General features: G+C 43.1%; 1 protein-coding gene across 4 annotated transcripts in view; it reads left to right on the top strand.

The window, feature by feature from the left end:
• LOC101275108 (tyrosine-protein kinase JAK2) overlaps positions 1–25,132 on the top strand; it is a 375,537-nt gene that overhangs the window by 44,485 nt on the left and 305,920 nt on the right. For all 4 annotated transcript variants that reach the window (XM_049711311.1, XM_049711312.1, XM_049711310.1 and 1 more), the window contains 4 exons: positions 2,985–3,160; positions 8,714–8,788; positions 9,733–9,857; positions 22,029–22,154. In XM_049711311.1, the coding sequence (XP_049567268.1) occupies positions 3,101–3,160; positions 8,714–8,788; positions 9,733–9,857; positions 22,029–22,154 (386 nt within the window). In that variant the 5' untranslated portion in view covers positions 2,985–3,100. The remainder of the gene's footprint in view (positions 1–2,984; positions 3,161–8,713; positions 8,789–9,732; positions 9,858–22,028; positions 22,155–25,132) is intronic.

Below are 25,132 nucleotides of genomic sequence, written 5' to 3'. Positions count from 1 at the left end.
CTACATGTAATACTTAAATATTCCTCTGTTATTCACTCTTTTTGATGGTATAAATATTGTATTTGGATGGAAAGACCCAGTTTCCTATCTGTGATACAATTGTCTGGAGATGGTATGTGAAATCTGCCAATTTAAGGAGAATACACTTGATTTAAGTAAGTTAGAAGAGTGAAAATTTCAGATCAACAGACGAGCACCTCTTCTTTTTAAACAATAAAAACACTTTATACCTAACATTTATATACAACTTTTCAATGTCCATTTAACTTATGTTGTCACAATAAAATCTTCCAACAAACTGTCTGAGGTAGTTGTATGTGCTGAATTTTTTTTTTATTTTGTCTTTTAAAGTAAGTTTATACAAGTATATGCAAAAAATGTGAAAAATCCCTTCACCCTGTTTCCTCTTCCATTCTCTCTCCCAGGGGCAGCGGTGGTCACAGTGTGGGGACTGTGTCCTGGTCTCCTTTATGTGCATTTGCTTACGTGGGCACTTTTGTATGTCAAACCCATCAACAGGGTCATGCTCTTCATGTTGTTCTGCAGCCAGTTTTTTTCATTAGCACAGGTGTCTCAGGGAATTTTCTTGCCAGGCACATGCAGGTCCATCTCAGTATTTCAGTGGGCCTTATATTGTATTCTACTGTATGGAAGCATGATAACTTATTTAACTGTTCCCTACTGATAAACATTTAGGTTGTTTCTAGTTTTTTGTCTGAGTGGTTTTTTTGTTTGTTTGTTTTTGTGCTGTTGGAAACTCTTTTTTAAAAAAATAAAATTAATTAATTAATTAATTAATTTATGGCTGCATTGGGTCTTCGTTGCTGCACGTGGGCTTTCCTTAGTTGTGGCGAGCAGGGGCTACTCTTCGTTGTAGTGTGCGGGCTTCTCATTGTGGTGGCTTCTCTTGTTGGGGAGCAGGGGCTCTAGGTGCGTGGGCTTCAGTAGTTGTGGCACACGGACTCAGTAGTTGTGGCTCATGGGCTTAGTTGTTCCACAGCGTGTGGGATCTTCCTGGACCAGGGTTCAATCCCGTGTCCCCTGCATTGGCAGGCGGATTCTTAACCACTGCGCCACCAGGGAAGCCCCCTAGAAACTCTTTTATCTACATTGTTAGACGATCATGGCAAGCATCCTTTGGCTCCATTTACTATGTGCCTTTGCTCATATATTCAACAAAGGAAACTGAACTTTTCTGTGTGTTGGCTCTCTTAAGAAAGAAGACAAGCTTGGCTTCATAAGTGGCCATGGGACTTGTTGATCTGTAGCAGGTTTCAGGCATAAAACATCAGATGCCCTTTGCAAGCTATGATTCCCTTAGTCTTCCTTGGCTTGTTTACTTTGAAACTGCTGGGGATTTTTTTCAGCTATTTTTATTGGTGATTCAGAGAGAAGGTAGTTCTATTCTTTTCTGGTCATTTCTGCAACTTAGGTTGAGAAGTAAGACATTTACATGATCCTGCTTCTTTCCACCTCATGTGTCAGTCCCCACTCCCCCCACCCCGGGAAGCCTTCATTCTGATGATCTGGTCAGTTTATCATTTGGTTAATTTGCAGGCGTAACAGATTTGCAGAGTTCAGTGGTTATAGAGTCTTTTCTGGGGGGAGGGAGGAGAGATTTTTGACCTAAAAGAAAGATTGTTTTGTGACTTTAATAGTATTTAGAATAACCGATGTAGAGTTTTTCCCACTTTGATCAGAATATGATTCTGATCGTGATGGTTGGGATTTTGGTTTTTAATATAGTAAAACCTATATTTATTTTATGAAACTCCTAAGAGCTGCTTTTCTTTTCTTTTTTTTTAAAGAATGTAGGGATTTTTTTAAATGTGTTTTTAGTTCTTTTTATTTATTTTTAATTTATTTATTTTATTTATTTTTGACTGTGTTGAGTCTTTGCTGCTGCACGTGGGCTTTCTCTAGTTGCAGTGAGCAGGGGCTGCTCTTCGTTGTGGTGTGTGGGCTTCTCATTGCAGCGGCTTCTCTTGCTGCGGAGCATGGGCTCTAGATGCACGGGCTTCAGTGGTTGTGGCACACGGGCTCAGTAGTTGTGGCTCGTGGGCTCTAGAGTGCAGGCTCAGTAGATGTGGCACACGGGCTTAGTTGCTTCGCGGCATGTGGGACCAGGACCAGGACCAGGGCTTGAACCCGTGTCCCCTGCATTGGTAGGCAGATTCTTAACCACTGCGCCACCAGGGAAGCCCAGAGCTGCTTTTCTTTTGGTGACTAAACATAGTTCTTCCTCTAATGTTAAATTTCTTTATTGGTAAATTGTGCCAGAAGACATTGGCCAAAGATTATTAGCATCAAAAATACTGTGTTCACTTATTCATACTCCCTGAATCATCTATTTTATTTGGTTCTTCCTCTAATATGTAAACCTAGTAAGAAACTTTTTAGATGATGTGAATATTTGAAAGAATAAATAAAGATAACAAAGAGTTTCCACTAAAGCTGTTCAATAATTTTAGCCATTTCCATTTGTTACTATTAAATTAAAATAGCTACTATTAATGGAAGTAAGTGCCATAAAGTACTTGCCTTCTCTAGGTACCTTGTTTGGTGAGTGTGGTATATGGGGAATTTCATTTCCCGGGCCTAGAAGCAGCTGATTGCCGGCATGATGATTTCAGAACATCACGTGTAAACCCCACATCAGCACAGTCTGAGAGTGTGCTGTTGGGAGACTAGGGTGCCTGTTAGGATATCTCCTCTGTGCCCTGCCACAGCTTTGGCAGTTCAGATGGCTCAGGGAGGGGTTTAATTTATTACTGTTTATTAAATTACACTCACAGTTTATTATTGTTACAGGGGCTTGACAGTAATGAGTCAGCTTTTGGAGTGAAGTATGTGGACTCTTAGGAATGGCATTTTGAACTCTCTTGGATGCCCTTGCCAGACTTTCCCCTTGGGACTTACTGCCTTCGTTGCCTTTGTGACACTAAGTTTTTTTTTCCTGCTGACTTTCTTTTCTCCGGTGTAAGGAACCACCTTATATTATCAGCCTGGCCTCTTGTATGGTGGGTCTGTGGAACATGACTGCAGCATCCTTCGCAGCATTGGGTATTATCTGGAAAGTCTTCTCTGCCTGGCTCCATTTATGAAGCACCCGCTGAGAATAGTTCTGCGAGGAGTGACCAATGACCAGGTGGACCCTTCGGTGAGTAATGAGGCCATACCAAGATGTGAGTTTTATTTGTCTCTTGTCACAACCCAACATTTGAGAAACCAGTTCCTGATAACACACAGGCGTATTGTAGAGAGTGTTTGTTTTGTTATTTACCTAGAAATTTAGAGGTTGATCACTCCAGGAGGGAGATGAGCCCAGACTCATAATCACCACATTCAGTCACGATGGTTAATGTTCGTCAAGGTGCCTTTCGTTGTCACGTCTAAGAACCTTCAGAACAGATGCTTGCCGTCTCATCGTGGTTGACATGAAATATGACTCTGTTGGCTGAAGTGCATGAGTGGAATTTTCAAAAGGTCGTATGATGGTTGAGGTTGGAAGGCAGCAGACCAACATTTTAGGCCGAGAATAACATCTCCTTGGCATTGCTGCAGCATGATCTGGACTCAGGCTTCAGCCATACGCTTTAGGACTTCCTTCTCCTGAGAAGAGTCCGCAGGTGTAGAAAAAGGGCACGAGGGCAGGGAAGGTCTATATGAGCATTGCTAGTTTTGGGGCACCAGCACACTTCTTATTAAGCGTGCTAATTTTCCTGCCTGTGTAGGGAGGATAGCTTAATATACAGATAGAGTAGTCATTGTGGCTACCACAGCTGTCTTAATGCCAGTCTGGGATGGGTTTGTTTTGTATGTGTGTGGGAGGGTGAAGCAGAAGGTGAGGGAGATTGACTGATTAGAGCAGGCCTGCCTTAGGCCTCTCGTAGTGGGGCAACGATCCCTCCCTTCGGCTGCTCTGCTGTTCAGAGAAGCTGTCTTCAAGCTGAGGGCCGTGATGTGAAGTTCCCACTGAGGATGCTTATCTTCACCTCTGCAGACATTGGACCAAAACCACTGAAGGGGTGGCTTCTGAGGCAGAATGTAAAGTGTGTGGCTTCCCTAACCAGGGAAGTCCAATTAGGTGGTGCAGTTAGCCCCAAAGTGGGGACTGCTGGTATTTACCAGGGCACTAACTAGGGTATAAACACAGTTAATATGTTCTTAGGCATTAAGAGAATTATTCCCCAATTCTTGAATTCAGGTGCATAAACTCTTCTCAGGATCCTGAGTACAGTGCAAGATCTGAAATTCTTAGCTGTATAGGAATGTTGCATAAACTGTTTAGAATTTTAAAGTAATTTCAAATGATTGCTTTTTTCCAGAAGATTCTAGGAAATGGGTCCTTCAGTTAAAAGTATGAGAGGAGATCTCTACCATTTCCAATTGGGATGGGAAGGGGAAGGTGCCTTGAATGTTGGGAAAAGGCCCTGAAGCAGACAGGAGACGCTGGCACTGTGTGTCCCAGTTTTGTTCTCTTTCTGTAATTGCCAGTGATCTTAAAAGCTTTTATCACTGGCAGTATTAAAATTTACATATTAACAGTGACAAAGATTAATTGATGAATTCCCTAGAAAGGGTACTTAATTCTTTTTTTTGCAGAGTATTAAAAATGTTTTTTTGTTTGTTTGTTTTCACATGCCACAGGACTTTCTGCTTTTGCTAGCTGCATGACTAAAATGACCTTGGTTAGTACCTGGCTCCAGCCCAGGATAAAATAAATACATCTAATCCCGGATAAAGAGTAACTTCTTCAACCTGTGGCTTCTTCATTTTGAACTTTCTCTTTAATGTGTGGTTCCCCCATCAGTTTATGTCCACATCTACTGTCTGCACACAAGGATGAATATGATGAGTTCTGCCCGTAGGGAACGTGGTCTCATGGGGTGGACAGCTGTGAACACAGCTAGGGAGGCTACAAGGCTGAATACCTCTGGGCTCTGGTAGAAGCACAAGCAAAGTGCTGAGGGCTAGGGAGGGCTTTCTGGAGGAAGGGAAGCCCCAGAGTCAGTCATGGTTTTAGGAAGATAACTATGGAGGTTGAGAGAAGGATGAATTGCAGAGGTGTCAACTAATTTGAACATTATGCAGAAGAAAGTGGAAGGGTAGGGACAGATATGAAGGGCAGTGTGGAGGGAGGGACTTCATAACTATATAACTAATTGGAGATGGGATAGGAGGAAGGGATCATAAATAACTCCATGATTTCTGTCCTGGTTGACTTGAAGGATAGTGATCAGAAAGAGGAAAATTGTGGTGGGGTGATGGATGATGTGTTTGATTTTAGTCCTGTTTCCTGAGATATTGGTGGGACATCCCTAGGGGATGTCCAGTTGAAAGTTGGAAATTATTGTCTGGAGCCTCAGAGATAGGTCATCAGGATCTTACCTACTGACATTTCACTCCCTAGGAGACCGAGATTGACCAGTGCCGAGGCTGAACACTGGCGGCTTTTTGGCTCAGTTAATCTGACACGTGTTTTTCCTTTGGCCTGTACAGTGTGCTGGTAGTGGTGGTGGTGTGTGTATCTGAATTGGTTGTTCATGTTTGAAACCCCAGAGTTTACATGGTAGTAGGTTGGTGTGGCAGCGCTGGATGGCTATTTCTCCACGACAGCCATCTGTTGGAGCTGAGGAGCACCTGCCCTCTTTGGATGAGGCATGAGATCTTCAGCTGGATACAGGTCTTAGCTGACCTCATCATTCATTTAACTTCCCTTTTTGGCCTCTGTGGGCAGTAGAATTTTGGCCCCATGGTTCCAGGAACTGAGAATAATAAAGAAGATGAATGAGTGTGTAAGGTGTCAGTTGGGGGAAGAGGAGCTGCAGACAGTGACTGTGGAGATAGAAGTATTTGGAGAAGCCAAGCAGGAGTTGAATTCTGAGAAGCCAGGGATGATCCAAGAGTCAATCTTTGCAGGATTTGAGTTGGAATTGGGCAGGGAGATTCAGCAGTGAGAAGTTTTATTGACCTTTGAGAGAGCAGTGCCATTGGAATGCAAGGGCAGGCACAGGTTCAGAATGAGTAGGAAATAGAACCATGGAAGGTTAGGAGATTCTTCCAGAAGTTAGATAGGATGATTCCTTAAGAGCTGAGGTTGGGAATTTTTAAACGAACAAAACTTGAACTTGTTTGTAGGCTGAGGCGAAGGTGTAATGGAGAAGGAAAGAGTTGAAATAAAAAGGGTGGGGGGGCTTCCCTGGTGGCGCAGTGGTTGAGAGTCCGCCTGCCGATGCAGGGGACACGGGTTCGTGCCCCGGTCTGGGAAGATCCCACGTGCCGCGGAGCGGCTGGGCCCATGAGCCATGGCCGCTGAGCCTGCGCATCCGGAGCCTGTGCTCCGCAACGGGAGAGGCCACAACAGTGAGAGGCCCGCGTACCGCAAAAAAAAAAAAAAAAAAAGGGTAGGGGAATTTAATAAGGGTAGCTCTGCAGACATCCAACAAGGATGAGAGTTGAAAGCGGCAGCGATGGGATGTGCTGTATAAAGGGGTAGGGACATTTTTCCTTGGAGGCAAAAAGATAGGAAATGGGGAGAAATTTTGAGAAGAAAACTTCTAGGAGGTCTCCTTTGAATCTCGGTGATTTGATATTAGAGCCCTCAGTAGATATTTACTGGTGCCAACAGCTGGCCAATTGGTGTGTGAAGAGTCCATTCTTTTTTAGTACTGTCCTGAAAGGGTCAAGAAGTCTACTGTGTGCTGGGCACTGTTCTAGGTGTACTTACGTCTGTATCCATATTTATTTGATTTGTGAGGGGAGGTGGGTGTTCTTATCACTGTTTCAGACAGGGAACTGAAGAGCAGGTTGCTTCCCTTTTTCTATTTGGTGCGGCCTGATCATATTTCTACCTGTTGATTGACTGACTGGACTGTAAGGGTGACATCTTTGCCCTGAGCTTCTACTTGGGTCAGACTTCTGCCTTTCCTCTCTGAGCACAGCCCAGTTTCCGTTAAGCAAAACCTACAGACCACCCTCGCCCTGCTAGAACCAGTGTGTGGAGCCAGGGGAGGCTGTGGAACTTGTCCAGTCCAGCCCCTCTTTATACAGCAGGAAGCCAAGGCCTTGGGGAGGTAATGTCCAGGTCTCAGAGCTGGTAAGAGGCAGAGTGGGGCTTCAGCCCACAACTGCTTTTCCAGCCATTGTCACACTGAACCGAGTTGCCTGCCTTCCACGTCAGATGGAGAGTGACTTAGGAGACAGGACCACATCTGGAGTTACACTTGGGCTCCTGGCTGACCCTCAGAGTCAATTTGACCTCATCCTTTATGGCTCCAGGTGTAAGTAGGATGACCTGAAGGGATATTCTGTCCTCTTGCGCTTCTCTTCCCCAAGAGAGCTGGAGGCTGCCTAGTTCCAGGAGTCATGTGGGCAAGAGTGCCCTGCATTCTTGCAGCCCTCACGTTTTCCAGAATCTGGCTTGGCCTTCTCCCCAGCTGCCCTTAACACTAGCCTAGACTGATTCATCTTGGTTCTGGCAATCCCAAATGCGTATTTTAAGTTTGTGGGTGTGTGTAGCTTTAATATTTAATTGAAATGAGCTCAGCTCATCTTTAATGAATTTTCCCAGTAACTGCTTCTGCCCCACCTCATCCATGCTGAACATGTTCCTAGGCTTCATAGGTCATTGCTACCTCTGGTTAATTTTCTGATATGAGAATATTTAGCTGGGGCGCATTCTCTGCTGTAAAGCCTTGCTGGAGTATCGTTCTATTGACCCTTAGCATGTTAGAGTTGGTAGCAACTCGGAGACAAGCAGGCTGAGCTCCTTACCTTAGAGACAAGGAAATTTAGACAGTTGAGATTTTCTTGTTTGAGGCCACGCAGCTAACTGGAGACAGAGCCTGGGCCAGGATCAGGGCTTTTCCCTGCAGCCTCTGCTTGGGCCGCTTGTGCCCTCAGCGCCTCCTGCTATAGAGTCAGCCCCCGCAGGGCCGAGAAACATCTCTTGTTCCATTGGGAACAAGCAAGGGATTGCTGTTCTTTCGCACATTGCCATTGATTTGAATGTCACCTTATCCTCTATGAGCAATCCACAAATGAACAAGAAGGGGTTTTGATTGAGGAAGAGGTAACAGTTACACTTGGCACTGTCTTGTCATCAACTGTGGATGCTGTCGTTGCACTTTGGGGTTTGTGTTGCTTCTTGCAGTTTGAGGCTGTCCTTCCCCCGAGGCCCTCACTGCCTTGTAGAATCACCACCTTTAAATACCTTTGTGGTGGGTGTCAGCAGGATTCTTAGGTAGGACTCTTAGGTTGAATAGTTCATTTGATTTGCTTTAGTCTCGAGTGCCACCAGCTCTAAACATTAAACAGTCATGTTGGAAAAAGAATACTAAAACAGGTGATTTTCTTGCATAGTGTTTATACCTATTAAGACTGAGCACAGGTCTCTGTTTTCTGTATGAGCCCAGCAGTTTCTTGGTGCTTTTTGCCTGATGCACGTGATGCTCATGATGACTCATAAGGTAGGTGTATGATATTGTAAATGTGGAAAAGGGGCCCACAGGAGCCAGTGGCTCATAAAGTCACAGTCTATACTCAGGAGCAGAGCCGGCCCACACCCTCAGTTGTAAGCCAGCCTCTTTTCTCTTTACTAGACTGCTTCATCTACCTGGAGGCTAAGCCTTCCCCTGCTTCGCGGGCTCTTTCTTCTTTCCATCTCTCAAGGTTTAACTAAGCTTTTTTTTTTTCTGAAATAATTCTACAGGTTGATGTTCTTAAGGCAACAGCGCTCCCTCTATTGAAACAGTTTGGGATTGATGGTGAATCGTTTGAGTTAAAGGTAAGAATGTACAATTGTTAGTGGTATATATCAATGTGAAAGATTTTCTTACCAATTCATTGGAAGAGCTATATGCCTCACGTGTGTGTGGCACATTTGCAGTCGCCATTTATTAGAAGTCCCACAGGATTCATGAACCAAACATTGCAGACTTTGAGCTGAAAGGGACCCTTTAGTAATGACAGGAGTAGCCAGCAGTTATACTGCACTTACTTCATGGTAGGCGATGTTGTAAGCATTCTACATGTATTAACTCCTTGGCTCATAACAACTCAGCTAATAAGTAGTAGAGCCAGGATTCTGACCATGCTGCCTCTCTGATCTAGATCATTTATCTTAATTTGTGTCCGGAGCCTCCCAACGTGAATGTTCCTGAGAATTTTTAGTACGTTACTTTCAAAACTTAGTCGAAGTAATTTAAGCATCTGTTTGTTTGCTATTTAAGGGAATTACATCAATCCAATGTGATAACACTGGATATCTTAAGCTGTTTAGCATCTCTATTTTTTAAAATGATGTTTTTAAACAAGGAAAATGACTTCATTTTTATTTAATAATATAGAGTTTTGATAGATCAGTTAATTCCAGAGAAGGAGAAAAGGGTTCCTGATGGTTAAGAAGTGGGATAAGCTGATGAACTAGGCCAGTCCCTCATTTTAAGGTTGAACAAACAGGTTCTGGTGGTGAAGTGACCTGTCTGGCTTTGACTGGGCCATGCAGGCTCTGTGTCCACTGCTCTTTCCGACATACCACACGGTGTCCTTGCTTAGCACATGCCCCCGTGGAGCTAACATCAGGTGCTATTCATCTTGAAGGGATTGACAAGTTGTGTATGAAAGAGCTTGCTGCTTTCTAATGGTGGTTTTCATTCTTGGTGTAAACCAGCCAGGTTGGGTGCCATCCACTCTACTGAACCCTCACCTCTTCTTTCTCACTTGGTGCAGATTGTGCGACGGGGAATGCTCCCTGGAGGAGGAGGCGAAGTGTTTTTCTCATGTCCTGTAAGGAAGGTCCTGAAGCCCATTCAGCTCACAGATCCAGGAAAGATCAAACGTATCAGAGGAATGGCGTATCCTTTGCATTTGCTTCAGATTTCTTATTTTTTCCTTGCCTCCCTAAGATAAGAGTAACTCATAACAATTTACTTCTTCCCAGGGTTATTTACATTTTAGACAACAATCTTGGAAAAGTCTTAATAATTAATTTATAATTATTGGCTGAGATAGGATATTTTATTACCTGCCTCACCATAACTAGATTGACTGATTGATTCATTTATTTTTTCAGTTGACACTTAAGCAAACAGCTCCAGTGTATGTGACACTATCCTGAGGGCTTCGATTTGGGGGCCACCAGTGCGTCGCAGTTCCTCCCTCAGAAGAGCTCATCGTCGGGTGAAGGAAACAAATATACAAACACATAATTCTGCTATAATGTGTAAAGTGATATAGATGATGTGCAGTGGGTTGGGGAAGCTAAGAGTAAAGAGTAGCAAATTTGTCTGGAAGATGTGGGAGGAATGAATAATAATGAATAACATCTGCCATTTATTAAGTGCTTACTCTTAAGCACTTAACAATGGACATGTAGGTTGCCTTCATGCCTTGGCTATTGTGAATAATGCTGAAAAGGGTATAGAAATGTGTGTATATTTCTTTGAGATCCTGATTTCAATTCCTTTAGATATACATCCAGAAGTGGGATTGCTGGATCAAATGGTTAGTTCTATTTTTAATTTCTCAAGGAATCGCCATACTGTTTTCCATAGTGGCTACACTAACCTATATTCCCACTAACAGTATACAAGGATTCCCTTTTCTCACCAACACCTGTTATTTATTTATTTATTTTTTGATAATAGCCGTCCTAATGGGGTGAGGTGATATCTCAGTATGGTTTTGATTTGTAGTTCCCTGGTGATTAGTGATTGTTGAGTACCTTTCCATGTTCCTGTTGGCCATTTGTATGTCTTTTTGGGAGAAATGTCTATTCAGATCTTTTGCCCATTTTTAAATTGGGTTGTTTGTTTATTTTGCTACTAAGTTGTATGAGTGTCTTATATTTGGGTATTAATCATATATATGAATTTCAGACATTTTCTCTCATTACATAGGTTGCCTTTTCACTTTGTTGTTTCTTTTGCCTGTGTTTTGGTATTCAAGAAATCATTGCCAAAGCTAAAAATCTTCCCCACTATGTTTTCTTCTAGTTTTACAGTTTCAAGTCTTATGTTTGTCTTTAGTCCATTTTGAGTCCATCTTTGTATGTGGTGTAAGATGAGTCCAGTTTCATTCTTTTGCATGTAGGTATCCAGTTTTCCCTACACTGTTTATTGAAGAGAATATCCTTTCCCCATTGTGTATTCTTGTCATCCTAGTTGAATATCAGGTGACCAGATATGCGTAGGTTTATTTCTGGGCTCTCTGTTCTGTTCTATTTGTCTATATGTCTGTTTTTATGCCAATGACATGCTGTTTTGATTTTTGTAGCTTTGTAATATATTTTGAAATCAGGACCTGTGATGCCTCCAGCTTTATTCTTCTTGCTCAAAATTGCTTTGGCTATTTGGAGTCCTTTTTGGTTTCTTGTAAATTTTAGGATTTTTTTTTCTATTTTTATTAAAAAGAACATTGGGATTTTGATAGGGATTGCATTGAATCTGCAGATTGCTTTGGAAAATATGGACATTTTAACAATAATTCTTCCAACCCATGAACATGGACTGTCTTTCCATTTAAAAAGTCTTAAAATGTCTTTCATCAGTGTTTTATAGTTTTCAGTGTATAAGTCTTTAGCTTCCTTGGTGAAGTTTATTCCTAAGTGTTTAGGTTCTTTTTTTTTTTTTTTAAGGGACACAGCACATTTATTTATTTATTTATTTATTTATTTTTGTTGCAATACGCGGGCTTCTCACTGTTGTGGACTCTCCCGTTGCGGAGCACAGGCTCCGGACGCTCAGGCTTAGCGGCCATGGCTCACAGGCCCAGCCGCTCCGTGGCATATGGGATCTTCCCGGACCGGGGCACGAACCCGCGTCCCCTGCGTTGGCAGGCGGACTCTCAACCAGTGTGCCACCAGGGAAGCCCTAGGTTCTTTTTAATGCTATTGTAAATAGGATTGTTTCCCTGATTGTCTTTGCAGGTAGTTTGTTATTAGTGTGTAGAAATGCAACTGATTTTTGTATGTTGATTTTGTATCCTGCAACTTTATTGAATTCATTTATTAGTTCTAATAATTTTTCTTTTTTTTTTTTGATCCATTCTTTAGGGTTTCTACATATAAGATAATGTCATCTGCAAACAAATAATTTTACTTTTTCCTTTCCAGTTCGGATGCCTTTTCTTTCTTTTTCTTGCCAAATTACTCTGGCTAGGACTTCTAGTACTATGTTGAGTAGGAGTGGCAAGAGTGGGAATCCTTGCTTTGTTCTAAATCTTATAGGAAAAAGTTTCAGTTTTTCACCATTAAAGATGATGTTAGCTTTGGGCTTTTCATATATGGTCTTTATTGTGTTGAGGTAAGTTTCTTCCATGCTTAATTTGTTGAGAGTTTTTTTTTTTTTTTTTTTTTTTGCGGTATGCAGGCCTCTCACTGCTGTGGCCTCTCCCGTTGCGGAGCACAGGCTCCAGACGCGCAGGCCCAGCACCATGGCTCACGCGCCCAGCTGCTCCGCGGCATGTGGGATCCTCCCGGACCGGGGCACGAACCCGCGTCCCCTGCATCGGCAGGTGGACCCTCAACCACTGCGCCACCAGGGAAGCCCCTGTTGAGAGTTTTTATCATGAAAGAATGTTAAATTTTGTCAAATGCTTTTTCTGCAACTATTGAGACAATGATGTAATTCTTATCCTTCATTCTGTTAATGTGGTGTATCACATTGATTGATTTGCATTTGTTGAACCATTCTTGCATCCCAGGGATAAGTGCCAGTCTATCATGTTGTATGATCCTTTTAATGTGCTGTTGAATTCAGTTTGATAATATTTGTTGAGGTTTTTTGCATCCATGTTCATCAGAGATGTTGGCCTATAGTTTTCTGTTCTTGTATTGTCTTTGTCTGGCTTTGGTGATGCTGGTTTTGCAAAATGAGTTTGGAAGTTTTTCCTGTTTGATTTTTTAGAAGTTGAAGGATTGATGTTAATTCTTCTTTAAATGTTTGGCAGAATTCACCAGTGGATTCATCTGCTGAAGCCATCTGGTTCTGGGCTTTTCTTTGTTGGGAAGTTTTTGATTACTGATTTAGTCTCCTTACATGTAATTGGTCTGTTCAGGCTCTGTGTTCTTGATTCAGACTTGATAGGTATTAGGTTTATTCATTTCTTCTAGGTTGTCCAATTTGTTGGCATGTAATCATTCATAATAGTCCCTTGTGATCTTTTTCAATTTCTGTGGCATCAGTTGTAATGTTTCCTTTCATTTCTGATTTTACTTATTTGAGTCTTCTCTTAGTCTAGCTAAAGATTTGTCAGTTTTGTTTATCTTTTCAAAAAATCAGCTGTTTTGTTGATTTTTTTCCTATCGTTTTTCTGTTTTATTTATATCTACTCTGATCTTCTGCTAACTTTGAATGTGGTTTCTTCTTTTTCTAGTGTAAAGTTAGGCTGTTTATTTGAGATCTTTCTTCTTTTGTAGAAAGAATGTAAGCACTTATCATTATAAAATTCCTTCTTAGTATTCCTTTTGTTGCATTTCATAAATTTTGGTTTGTTCTGTTTTCATTTGTCTCAAGATATGTTCTAATTTCCCTTTTTGATTTCTTTGACCCAATATTTGTTCAGAAGCATGTTTCTAATTTTCATGTATTTGAATTTTCCCATTTTCTTGCTGTTATTGATATCTAGTTTCATTCCATTGTGGTTAGAAAAGATACTTGTGGTGATTTCACCCTTCTTAAGTTTATTGAGACTTTGTTCTATGACCTACCATGTGATCCTGGAGAATGTTCCACATGTGCTTGAGAAGAATGTGTATTCTGCTACTGGTGGCTGGATGTTCTGTATATGTCTGTTGGTTCTCTTTGGTTTATAGTGTTCAAGTCTGCTGTTTCCTTACTGATTTTCTTTCTGGTTGTTCTATCCATTATTGAAAGTGGGGTACTGAAGTCTCTTATTATTATTGCATTGCTGTCTATTTCTCCATTCAGATTTGTGGATGTTTGCTTTATATATTTAGGTGGTCTGATGTTGAGTGCATGTATTTATATAACTGTTATATCTTCTGGTTCAATTGACCCTTTTACTGTTATATAATAACCTTTGTCTCTAGTGACTTTGAAGTCTTTTTTGGCTTAAAGTCTATTTTGTTTGATATAACTATAGTCACCCTTGCTCTTCTTTGGTTACCATTTGCATGGAATATCTTTTTCTGTGCCTTCACTTTCAGCCTATTTATGTCCTTATATCAAAAGTGAGTCTCTTGTGGACAGCATGTAGTTGGGTCTTGTTTTATCCATTCAGCCACTCTATGTCTTTTGATTGTGGAGTTTAATACATTTATATTTTATATACTTTATTCTTAAGCCTCAAAGTGAGTTTGACTTCTCTTACATCCTGTTTTGTAGATGGGGAAACTGAGGCTTCAAAAGGAATTTGCTCCCACGTCACATTGCTAGTAATGGTAGAGCTGGGATTTGAACCCTGTCCCTGTTAAAAGCCCAGGCTTTTAACCTCTGCTTTTTCCTATAGAGAGGACAGGGCATTTGGACTGAGCCTTGAAGAATAAAGGCTTGTAAAATGGGGCAAAGAAGGTGGAGTTCTTCAGGCAGAAATGTGGGCCTGTGTGGAGGGAGCAGTGCACATTGGTTCTGGGGAGTGGCAGGCAACGTGGTGTGGCCTGAATGCAGGTCGGTCAAGGGTGTTTGGTAGTAGAAGATGGGACAAAAAGTTGGGGCAGGAGCCTGTAAAGGTGGGAGGCTGTGCCGAGGAGTCGACCTTCATTCAGAGTCAGTAATTTTCTTTTGGAGAGAGAATTTGCACATCAAGCAGATAACTCTGGTGGTACCGAAAGAACTTTTGGCTATTTTTGGCTCGTTGTAGAAATTTTGGTAGGTGCAAGTTAAAAAAAACAAAAAAACAAACAAAAAACCATCTAATCACCTGATGGCGATCACTTAGAGGCAAAGATAGTGGGGAATTATCATGCCCTAAAGAGAGCCGGTGAGGGTAGGGGCTGGGGGACAGGTGAGGGCTGCTAGTTTATGGAGGTCCTAGAGGCAGGATGGATAGGATGCAGCGATCACCTGGGTCTGTGCTAGAGGAACAGGGAATCCTTGAGTGTGACTTTGATGTTTCTCACTTATGCACCTGAATAGACATATTTTGTTCAGATAGAAGCTACAAATGTTTGGAGTGGGGTGTGGCCGTGTGGGTGGCGGTGAAGATAAGTTTAGTTTTATTCATGTTGGGTTTGGTGGTCCCAGGTAGGTAAGTGGATAAGTCTAGAAAGGACTTATTAGAAGTTAGGAATGTAGAACTGTAACTGAGGGGCCAGGAGAGCTAGAAATGAAAGATTTGGAGTCAGGTACCATGTAGAAGGCAGGGAGGAGGGTGGAACCGTGAGAGGTCACTAAGACTTGAAAGCAAAAGCAAAGTAAGTGCTCCCAGGAAGGAAGACTAGGGAAAATCAGAGAGTTGAGAGGAGAATAAGGAAATCAAATAACTATATTTCATTTTAAAAAAATACATAAAAATAAAAAAAATTTTTTTAAACTACACTGAGGTACCATCTCTCACTAATCAGACTGGTAAAAAACTGAAGTTTGACATCCTATTCTGTTGAAAGGCTGGTGGGAAGGTGAGACAGTATAACCCCTATGGTTAAGAATTTGACAATATCTAGCAAAATTCCCAGAAATCAAGGAAGCTGTCAAAGGCTACTAGAGTCATGTCAACTAGACACAGAAGCCAACTTGAAGAGGCTCCTACTAGCCAAAGGTGGGACAATCCAACCACCAGTAGGAACAATTACAGTTGATCGAAACACATTAAATAAGTTTACATCCACAAATTTATTATGATACTTAAAAAAAATAAACCTTTATTCATCACACTTGGAAATCAACTCATTCTTTTGAAAATTGGTAGAGACAAGCATTTATTCTGCTTTTCCTGTACAGACTGATGAAGGGAAGTTGGTGAGGGAAAGTCTGTGTTTAGCAGGGATGTTAACTCTTTGTTTATGAATAAATTGCAAATCGTTTTTTTCTAAAAAGAGGTAAAAAAGAAAATGTAGCTTCTTGGAAGCCCACCCAGGTCAGCACCTTAGAAGGGCTCAGAGGAGTCAGCATTAGGTTGGGGGGTAAGCTGAGGGACTCACAGTAGGCTGCCACTGATACCCCTGGGAGCTCTTTCCAGAGGGTGGTAGAGGCAGAGGCCAGATAACCAGTTCTCGGTTGCAGGGTGATGGAGGGAAATGGTGAAGAGCAGAGGCCACTCTTTCAAGAACCTTGACAAGAAAGAGAATAGAAGGAAAGATAAGGTGGTGACTTGAGGAAGAGAATTGAGAAGATTCCCTTCCTTTTTAACAAAAAGGTTGGTGATGATTTGAGTATTTTTGTAGCTTGGGTAAAGTAGATTTATATATGAGAGAGGGAGACTGATAAAGCAAGGTAACAAGGTGATTAAAGCACAGGTACTAGAGTCACACAGATGTGGATTCTAACTGGCTTTGCCACTCACTGGTGGAGATGTTTGGCCCCAAGCCTTGGTTGACACATTTATCATTGGGCCCGCTTACAACTACTGTATGGGGCTGTAAAGAAGGTTAAATGAGGTAATAGATGTATGATACAAGACACTGGGGTGGTATATAAGTAAGTGTTTGGTAAGTTGTGGCTGCTGTTATTTTTATTATTCTTTGAGAGGGGATGGATTGAAAATGGCAGGTATATGGTAAGGATGGAGCAGTCTGACGATGATTGGAAGCCAGTGGGAGGAGTTTTCAATTTTACTGAGTTAGGGTGGGTTCTAGGATAAGGGGATCAGCACGGGTATGATAAGGGAATGTAACAGGGGTGGTAAAGATGTGCCGTCACAGTGTCATAGGGGCCACTATTGGGGGTGGGGTGCCCATAGGGACATAGTAACTAAAGATAAGAAAAAGGCTGTGGGACTTCAATAAGGGCTCAGCTGAAGCGAAATATTATCATGGTGCCAGCTGCATGGCCGTGGGTCCAGCAGCAGTTGGCAGCCTAGAAGGAGAAGTAGAGGAGGCAAGAGGGCCATTTTCATCCAGGGCTGGGTGTGGATTGACAGGGTGAGTGGGTTATGCAGAAGGACGGGTTAGAGGGCGTATTGGTGAGCGTGGCATTGGAGTGACAGCCAGTGCACTCCTTACTGAGTAATGCAGCAGGGGCTCACCAGCCTGGAGAAAGCACCCGGTCATGGGTTTGGAATCCTTAGCAGGTTTAATGGAAGTAGATATGTGTGCTGTGTAGAAGAACAAGAAATTATGTTTAGGGAACTGTGTTTTGGGGTTTCAGATATTAAGAGTGGTAGAATTCTAGGTGCCAACAAGATCTGGGTGAGGGCAAGTGTTAGAGGCGGGGTGGGGTGGGGGCTGGATGGGGTTGGGTGTGGCTTTCCTGGTGGGAATTTGACACAGTGGGGTGGACCAGGATGTATGCTTCTTGGGGTGATAGGGGCTTAAAGTCAAGTTTTGTATTTCTCAGGAGGTTTTGGGGTGGTCCTTCTTGGAGGAAAAGAAGTATGGAGTGGACTAACTTTTCAGAGGCCTTGAGTAGATTGAACAGTGAGTGGTGAGGGCACGGCATGGGGGCATACTGTGGGCAGAGAGAGCCATTGATGAGATAAAAGATCAAACTTGGGGTGCTACCTGAAGTTCTTTGTAGGCATCATCAAGAACAGAGGAATTTATAACAAAGCTTCTTCCATGGATTATGGGTCAAGACCTGTGTATATGAGGAGAGAATGGGGGAGAAATGGCTCCTGTCCTGGGGAGCCCCCAGGTTGATGGATACTTCCATTGATGACCCAAGGTGATGTTCAACTCTCAAGTTCTCCGATTCAGAGGCGGTAGAAACAGGTTATAGAGAAATGGAAATGTGATGTGAGTAGGTGGGTTTTTTTTTTTTTTTTTAATATGCCTGTTCTGCTTGACCCGTGTCAGTTACTTATAGCTCAACCTCATTCTCATTAACATTGTATTTCACTATGTAAAGAATTCCAAATTAAACCCTGTTGATGGCCATTGGGGTGTCTTCTGTTTTTCACTGTTGCCAAAAATGCTGTGGTTAATGGGTTAATAGCCTTGTACACGGAGTTCCTACACACTCTCAGGACTATTTTGGTTTGTTTTTTCTCTTTTGAGATTTGTTTCCTCAATGCTACGTTGTGGCAGTGAACTCTGCTTGGAATCCATTCTCTCTAGTTTGGAAATGTGATTTCCAGCATGTGTTCTGTTTGTTTACCACAGTCCTGTGGTAACAACATGGGTTTCACAGAGGCAGTTACAGTGGGATCCCACCTGTACTCGCTATACTGGGTGCAAAAGCCTTGTGAGAGTTTTGAAGCCTTTGATGAAGACGACAGGAAACGGGGTTGTACAGTGTTTTACATAAAAGCTGAGAGAGCTGTTATGCCCCGGGCACCTGGGGTGGCAACATTGTTCCTCCCCGGCTTCTCTCTCGTGTTCTTCGAGCCTTCCCTGTGTAGACTCTGAGCCAGAAGGATGCCAGTGAGGTCCCAAGCCCCTCACCTTCCTTGAGGCCGGGGGTAGGACACCTGAACGCTGCCCGATACAGCCCCAACTCTAGAGCCTTCCTCTGAACTCCCCAGGAGAGTTGACACAGCGCCCTTGCCCAGATCCCTGTCTACAAACCAAACGTTCCAGCCACTGGTCTGCAAAGCTGCCTGTTTCTCGAACACCTCAAAGGAATGTGGGTTTGAATTGAGATCATCTTCTTGGCCAGCTTTGGAGCCTGGGAAAAAAAAAGCTGCCTTTGGAAAAAGCTTTAGCTGGTTTTGTGGTTTGTTACTTGCAAGGCCGGTTAATGGTTGGGCTGAGCTTGGAGGTTGTATTCCCCATAGGAGGGCTCAAGCTGGGAGCCCTGGGAGCTGGGAGAACTAGTGCCGCTCTCCGGTGTGTGTTTGTGGTTTTAACTGGGCTCCCCGCTGCCCCCTTCCAACCCCCACCCCAACCCCCCAGCCCACCCACCGCAGCAGAGTGCATCTCTCTGACTGATTGGCCAGGGATTGGGAGGGAGCTGGTGTTCCTGCCAGCAGCTGTGACTGGACAGTGCGGTTGCCTTTTATTTACTGCCACCCACTCTCATTCTCCCCCTGCCTGAGAGAGAAAGGAACACTGTGTTTTAGTTTTGTGATGCTGTCCCAGTAGCTCATGACTGGGTACATAAGAGTTAAGTGAAGAAGCTAGAGTAGAGGCAGAAGAGGGGCGTGAGGTAGAATTTGTTGGACAATCTGGTTTCCTTTCTCTAACTATAGGGAAGATACTTAGAGAATCAGTCTCTTTCTTTGTACACACACACACACACACACACACACACACACACACACACACACACACACACACACACACACACACACCCCTTAGCTTTCTCCGACTTGTAACACCAGGGAGGGTGAAGGGCAGGAGTTCCATGTGGGCTGTAGCCATGAACTTGTGTTTCTTGGATATGAGTTCTCAGCGTGGTACTCATAAATGGCCTTCAGGACATTCACCATCCCCCAAAATTGTCTGCAAAATTATGTGTTCACGTGTTTCTTGAGAGAGTGTTCATAGCTTTCATTAGATTCTCAGAGAGGTCTCTTACTCCTGAGAGGAAAGAACCTCTGCTTTGGGATTTGAATCTTGGACTACCAGTAGGAAAAGCAATAGTTGACATCCACTGGGCTCCGACCACACACCAGGCACCGCTGAGAACTTTACGCGCATTACTTCATTTGAGCCTCCAGACCCTGTGAGGAGAGTATTATGATTATCCTTTTCTTACTGGTGAAGAGGTAGAGGCACCAAGAATAGCACATTAGTCCCAGAATGATGCAGTTTGCTGGAGCTGACACTTAACACAGATAATCTGATTCTAGAACCCTTAGCCAATCATGGTAGGGCCTCCACACCAAGCCAGATAGCTCCATAATGACTCTGGGATGCAGCCGGCTTTAAAGTCCCTTTCCTTCTTTACTCCACTGCCTGAATTCTAGTATATGCTTCCACTGGCCCTCATTAGCACTGTTGTTAGCCACCTGGTTTCCACATCCCTGGAAGGGTGGGGGAAGAAGGTTGTCTCTGGGAATTCGGATCTGTTTAATTTTGAATCTTAGTTCCGTGACCCAGCTGTCCTAAGTGTGAGCTCTGGAACCAAGAATATGTGGCCCTTGCCTCAGGGTTACCGTGAGCATAAAATAAGATGATCATGTACCTGAAAGAACTTTGGAAGACATGAATGCTGTGGGCTTATGTGTCAGGATAACGACATCTGTATTTTCCCACACAGGGTGGGCAGCTTCAGACCTCAGAAGGATAGCACCCTCCTGGTCCAAAGGGTATGAGACCTGGGACTGTTTGTCTAAGCTGCCTGTGGTCAAAAGTACATTCTGGACAGAAGAGGTGGTGATGTAACTGGGCTCTGTGTGTGTATTGAAAAATCCCTCTTTGCTCTTTCCTCATTTCGGGTTTGTCCTTTGAGTCAAGTCAAATATTTATCGAGCATTTCTGAGTACAAAAGTAGTGTATTAGAGACTTGTGAGGGATACAGAAGTAGAGCCCCTTTCCTTATGGAGTGTGCGGTCTCATCGAAGAGCAAGGACAGCATGAGTGTATACGAAGGGAGACGTGTGGTAAGTTCAAGTGCAGGCCACAGTCGGTGCTGCCCGGAGGATTTCAGGAGAGGGGGGAACTCTGGGTTGAAGAATGAAGGCAGGCAGATCAGGCCGAAGGCTTTGAACACTTTGGTTGGTGGAGCTGGGGGTGGTGGTGTCGGTTTGGGGATGAACACCGAGCAGACTAGGGGGTCCAATCTCAAGATCTGGGAGGGCCCGGAGTTACTGGGAGATTCTCCCTAGCATGAGGAAGCTGGATCTTTTGTGGATGTTCAGGATGGGTCAGAAAGGGGAGCCAGATGCCAGTCAAATTCTTTGCTCAGTCTCTGAGCATATTGCTTCTGCAGCTCAAATGAAAATTAAATGTGTTATTGACAGGAATTTTCGAACACTTGGGCGAGGCTGGGCAGACTACACACCTTGTTTTCCCTGTTGGACTTGCTGCATGGGGTTTGGGTCAGAGTAGTGGGAAGATCACATGTTGTTACTTCTCTGTTTTTGGTAGCCCCTCGTCCCACATACGCAGCTGCCCCTTGACCGTACAGTGAACATCGGAAGTGCTTAGTACATACTTACTTTTTATTTGGTAGGTGGAATTGGGGAGAGCCAGTCTCTGTAACAAAGTCTAATTTTAGGTAATAGTTTCCACTTTCTCAAGCACCAGCCTTTTCATTTGAGTTGCTAATATCTTTCTCCTTTCCTTTCTGAGGGTGCCCTGTTGTAAAAGTGCTAATTACTAATATTCTGACCACAGGGTAGCAGTTGTGAGGAGCCTGTATCATCCATAAATAGAATCATCAACACTTAAGTAACTGAAAGTAGGCTCTTAAGTTAAACACAAAAACCTGTTTATATCTTTATAAACAGCCCCACCATGCTCTTTCACTAATGTTTTTCTGCCTTTCCTGTCAGCCTACCAGGGGGTGGATTGGGTCACACAGGGGCCCAGGTCAGTCCCAGTGTGGTGTCTGTTCTGGCCTTAGGCTCCTAAGAGAAAGACTCAATGGTTACAACAGTGGGGATGGTCAGAGAATACTTCAGAGGGAGCCTGGCTCATGCCCTACAGGGGGGCAATTGCCTTTACTTGTTCCAAAATTGAGGTGAACCATTTCTAGGGGAGGAGGGATGGGTAGGCAGTCTAGAGCAGGGTTGACAGCTTTTATTTTATACTTTCCAAGTGTCTATATTGTTTAGATGTTTTTCACCGAGGGCTTTTTATAACAATACAAAAAATTATATAATAATACAATAATAATAAAAAGAATAATGTAAAAATTAAGTTATGGTACTACAAAGTTAAGTAATTAAATACAGGTGGAGAATAGAATGGATTAGAAGTCCCAGTTTGTTATGACAGTTCTACAAATACTCGCTAGCTTTATGACTGACTTTTCTCTGTTGTGGAGTCCAAGCAGAATGACACCCTTAACTCCAGGTTGCAGGTATTCAGTACGCGTATCACCTCAGATGGCAAACAGGATTGTGGATTCTGCAAGGAGCATCCTCAACAAGTTTATACCCGATATCTATATTTACACAGACCACATGAAAGGAGTCAACTCTGGGAGGTAAGTGTCTGTGCGTTTTTGGAGCTTAATCCCCTAGCCACCCTAGCCTTTGTCATACTCCTGGTCTGATTGAAGCTAAAGTTGCCAGCTCTGAGGTTGGGCAGCCAGAGGAAGAATGATTCACAGTTTTTTTCCTTCCAACTTACCGCCATTGTCAGCAACAGGCATCTTTTGAGCACCTATCACATGGAAAGCGTCACGGTGCCCAGTGCTGGGTGATGAGGGGTTGAGACGCCAGCCTAGGGGAATTAAAGCCCAGCTATTAATAAACAGTGCCGCAAGCTTTAAATCCCATCTGTCCTCTGTTCCCACAAAAAATTAAAGTAAACAAGTTCTTCCATCCTGTGTGAATAACAGTTTAGGGGAAAAAATCCTTTGTTGGTTTAAGTGCCAGTCGGCTTCTCTCTCCATCAAGGGGAAAAACACCCCTAGAGCCAAAGAAAGTTGTTATTGCAGATTTGAGTTTGGTTTAGTTAGAGCCTTTGCAGAAGACCTTACTTTAGAAAATAAAAAGTTAATGATGATCTGTGTAATGAAAATATCTGTTTTAGGCTTTGGTTGTATATTTAGAAACCAGCGAGTTAGGGAAGCAATTAAAACCTAATTTTTTATTATGAAAATGTTAAGTATACAGAAAAGTTGAAAGGATAATACAGCGAACACTTGTATATTCCTACTACTTGTAGTTAACAATGAATATTTTGCCAAATTTGCTTTCCTTGTGTGTGGGTTTTCTTTGTTTTTGCCTAACCATTTCGACGTGAATGACAGTATCTTTACACTTTGAATCTGAAGTTTTCAGGTTGTGTCTTCTAAAAATAAGAACATCAGAGACTGACTGTTGTGGGATAAAAAATCAGTTTTTTCCCAAGTTGTACCACAGCTCATCCTTTTTCATAGCTCTTCTGTCTGAGCTTTCTTTAACTTCAGGAAAAGAAGGAAAAAGAGGGTAAAGGAGGGGTGAGTGTGTTATGGGATCTCAGACCTTCATGAAGCCCAAGGGAAAGATGCAGGTGACTCTTCAGAAATGCAGCGGTGGCTCATAGTCCAGAGCAACAGAGGTGGTGATGTCAGAGGTTAGAGTTGGGAAAGGGTTTGTGTGCAGAGCTGGCCCTTTTTCTGGGAGTTGGAAACGTCAGTGATGGTCCCAAACCTTTGGTATATTGCTCAAATACCATCAGTGTTTTCCTCATTCATAACGTGGGAGTGATAACAACTGCATCCCTAGGTTACTGTAAAGATGAAAAGGTCACATATGTAAGCCACCAGTGCAATGCCTGGCACATAGTAGGTGCAGCAGAAATGGTAGCTGCTAATGCCGTTATTTCCTTTCTCTTCTCTTCTTGGCCACAGGCCTGGAACTATGTGTCAGCTGTTTTCTGGGGAGAGGGGATTACGAGGGATGGGGGAGGATAGGTAGCGGTAGCAGCTGTCTGAATGGCCTGACTCGATAGTGCCTTGTCGTCCAGCCTCTCACTCTACACAGAAGCAGAGCAGACCTGAAGGCCATGCTGCCTCCAGCTAGAGTGTGGCTTTTTATAATGCCATCGACTCAGCAGACCCTAGTGCTGGTCAAGGCGCATACTTGCTAATAATGAGTAGGAAGCTCACACGTGGATGGAGATGTGGGCATAATGTAGCCTTGTGTTATCAACTCCAAGCTCCACTTTAAAATTTACCTCTAAAACCAATGCATGGTGTTAAGTTTGTGTTCCGTTTTCTAAATCTCAAGCTACAGTTGACTAACGGTGATCTTCCTTCTCCATTATGAAATTATAAAGTCATGGGTAGGTATTCTCTTCTAATTCAGTGAAGTATCCACGTAAGTTAGGCTTATTGAAGTCTGGGAGTGAGAGTTACGTGTGGCCATGGCTTGGAACCTTGGTGGCCAGCAATTTTCGGTGGGCTGTGCCAGCTCTTTGTCCAGTGCACATTTGTCCAGTGTGGTCCCATTTTGATTCTCACAGTCATCTCTCAGTCATGAAAAATCTAGTCCCTCACCAGTTGGAAAGTTTTGGAGGCTGTCATTTGCAAACTGTACCAATGTGCATCTTCAGTGAGGTCACTGGTGATCAACTACATTGTCAGCATAACTTGAAATAGGCCTGATAAAACACATACCTCATATTGGTGGGCGGGGTGGGGATTGGTGTATAGTACATAGAGCTTAATATGTTATTGTGTTGTTTTCTGTAAAACAAATACAATATCAAATGGAACGGTCTTGATTAAATATGAAGTTCATTGCAATAAGTACACACGCCTCAAAAATTTCACATGCATGGAAAAGTTTAGAAGTTCTTAGGAAATGCGTGTAAGTGGGTTAGAGCAGTGATGGTGGCTTATCTCCCTGCATTTTCTCCTCTTTATTTTGGCATGCCACAGCCTCTACTGATGAGCTGGGTGCCCAATCCCTCCTCCTGGTCAAGTGACTCATCAGCAACTTGAGATTCTGCTTTAAATGTCCCATGATGATGCTTGGTGGTACGGTGTTAGATTGTAAGTGTGACTCAGAGTGCCCTGGAACCGGCATTCTCACTGCACCTTCTTGCCTTGGCAGGTGTTATTAATCCTTGGCTACATAGACAATCACTTTTTTTTAAAAGAAATTAAGGACTGACCAGTATAGTTCCTCCCTATTGTGAGCTCATATATAGTACATTTGAAACATAAATTTTATGCGTCGTTTTTCTGAAACAAATACTTTGGCTGGTTTTGTGCTAGATGCATAGAAAGTGCTTCATGAATATGTATGTTGGATTGTGTTAAAGGAGGCTTTATTAAAGCTGTATTGTGCTTGCATGTGGAGTGTACTGCTGGAAAGTAGGTACAGTCGACCCTGGAACAACGCTAGGGTTAGGCGTGCTGACCTTCCCCGCAGTCAGAGGCCTGCGTGGGACTTAATGCCGTTGACCCTCCACATCCTCGGATTCAACCAACTTAGGATCACGCAGTGCTGTAGAACGTATTTAGTGAAA

The sequence above is a fragment of the Orcinus orca genome, chromosome 6, assembly GCF_937001465.1.
Source record: "Orcinus orca chromosome 6, mOrcOrc1.1, whole genome shotgun sequence".
Taxonomy (NCBI): Eukaryota; Metazoa; Chordata; class Mammalia; order Artiodactyla; family Delphinidae; genus Orcinus; species Orcinus orca.
This window is presented reverse-complemented; position numbering and strand designations above follow the sequence as displayed.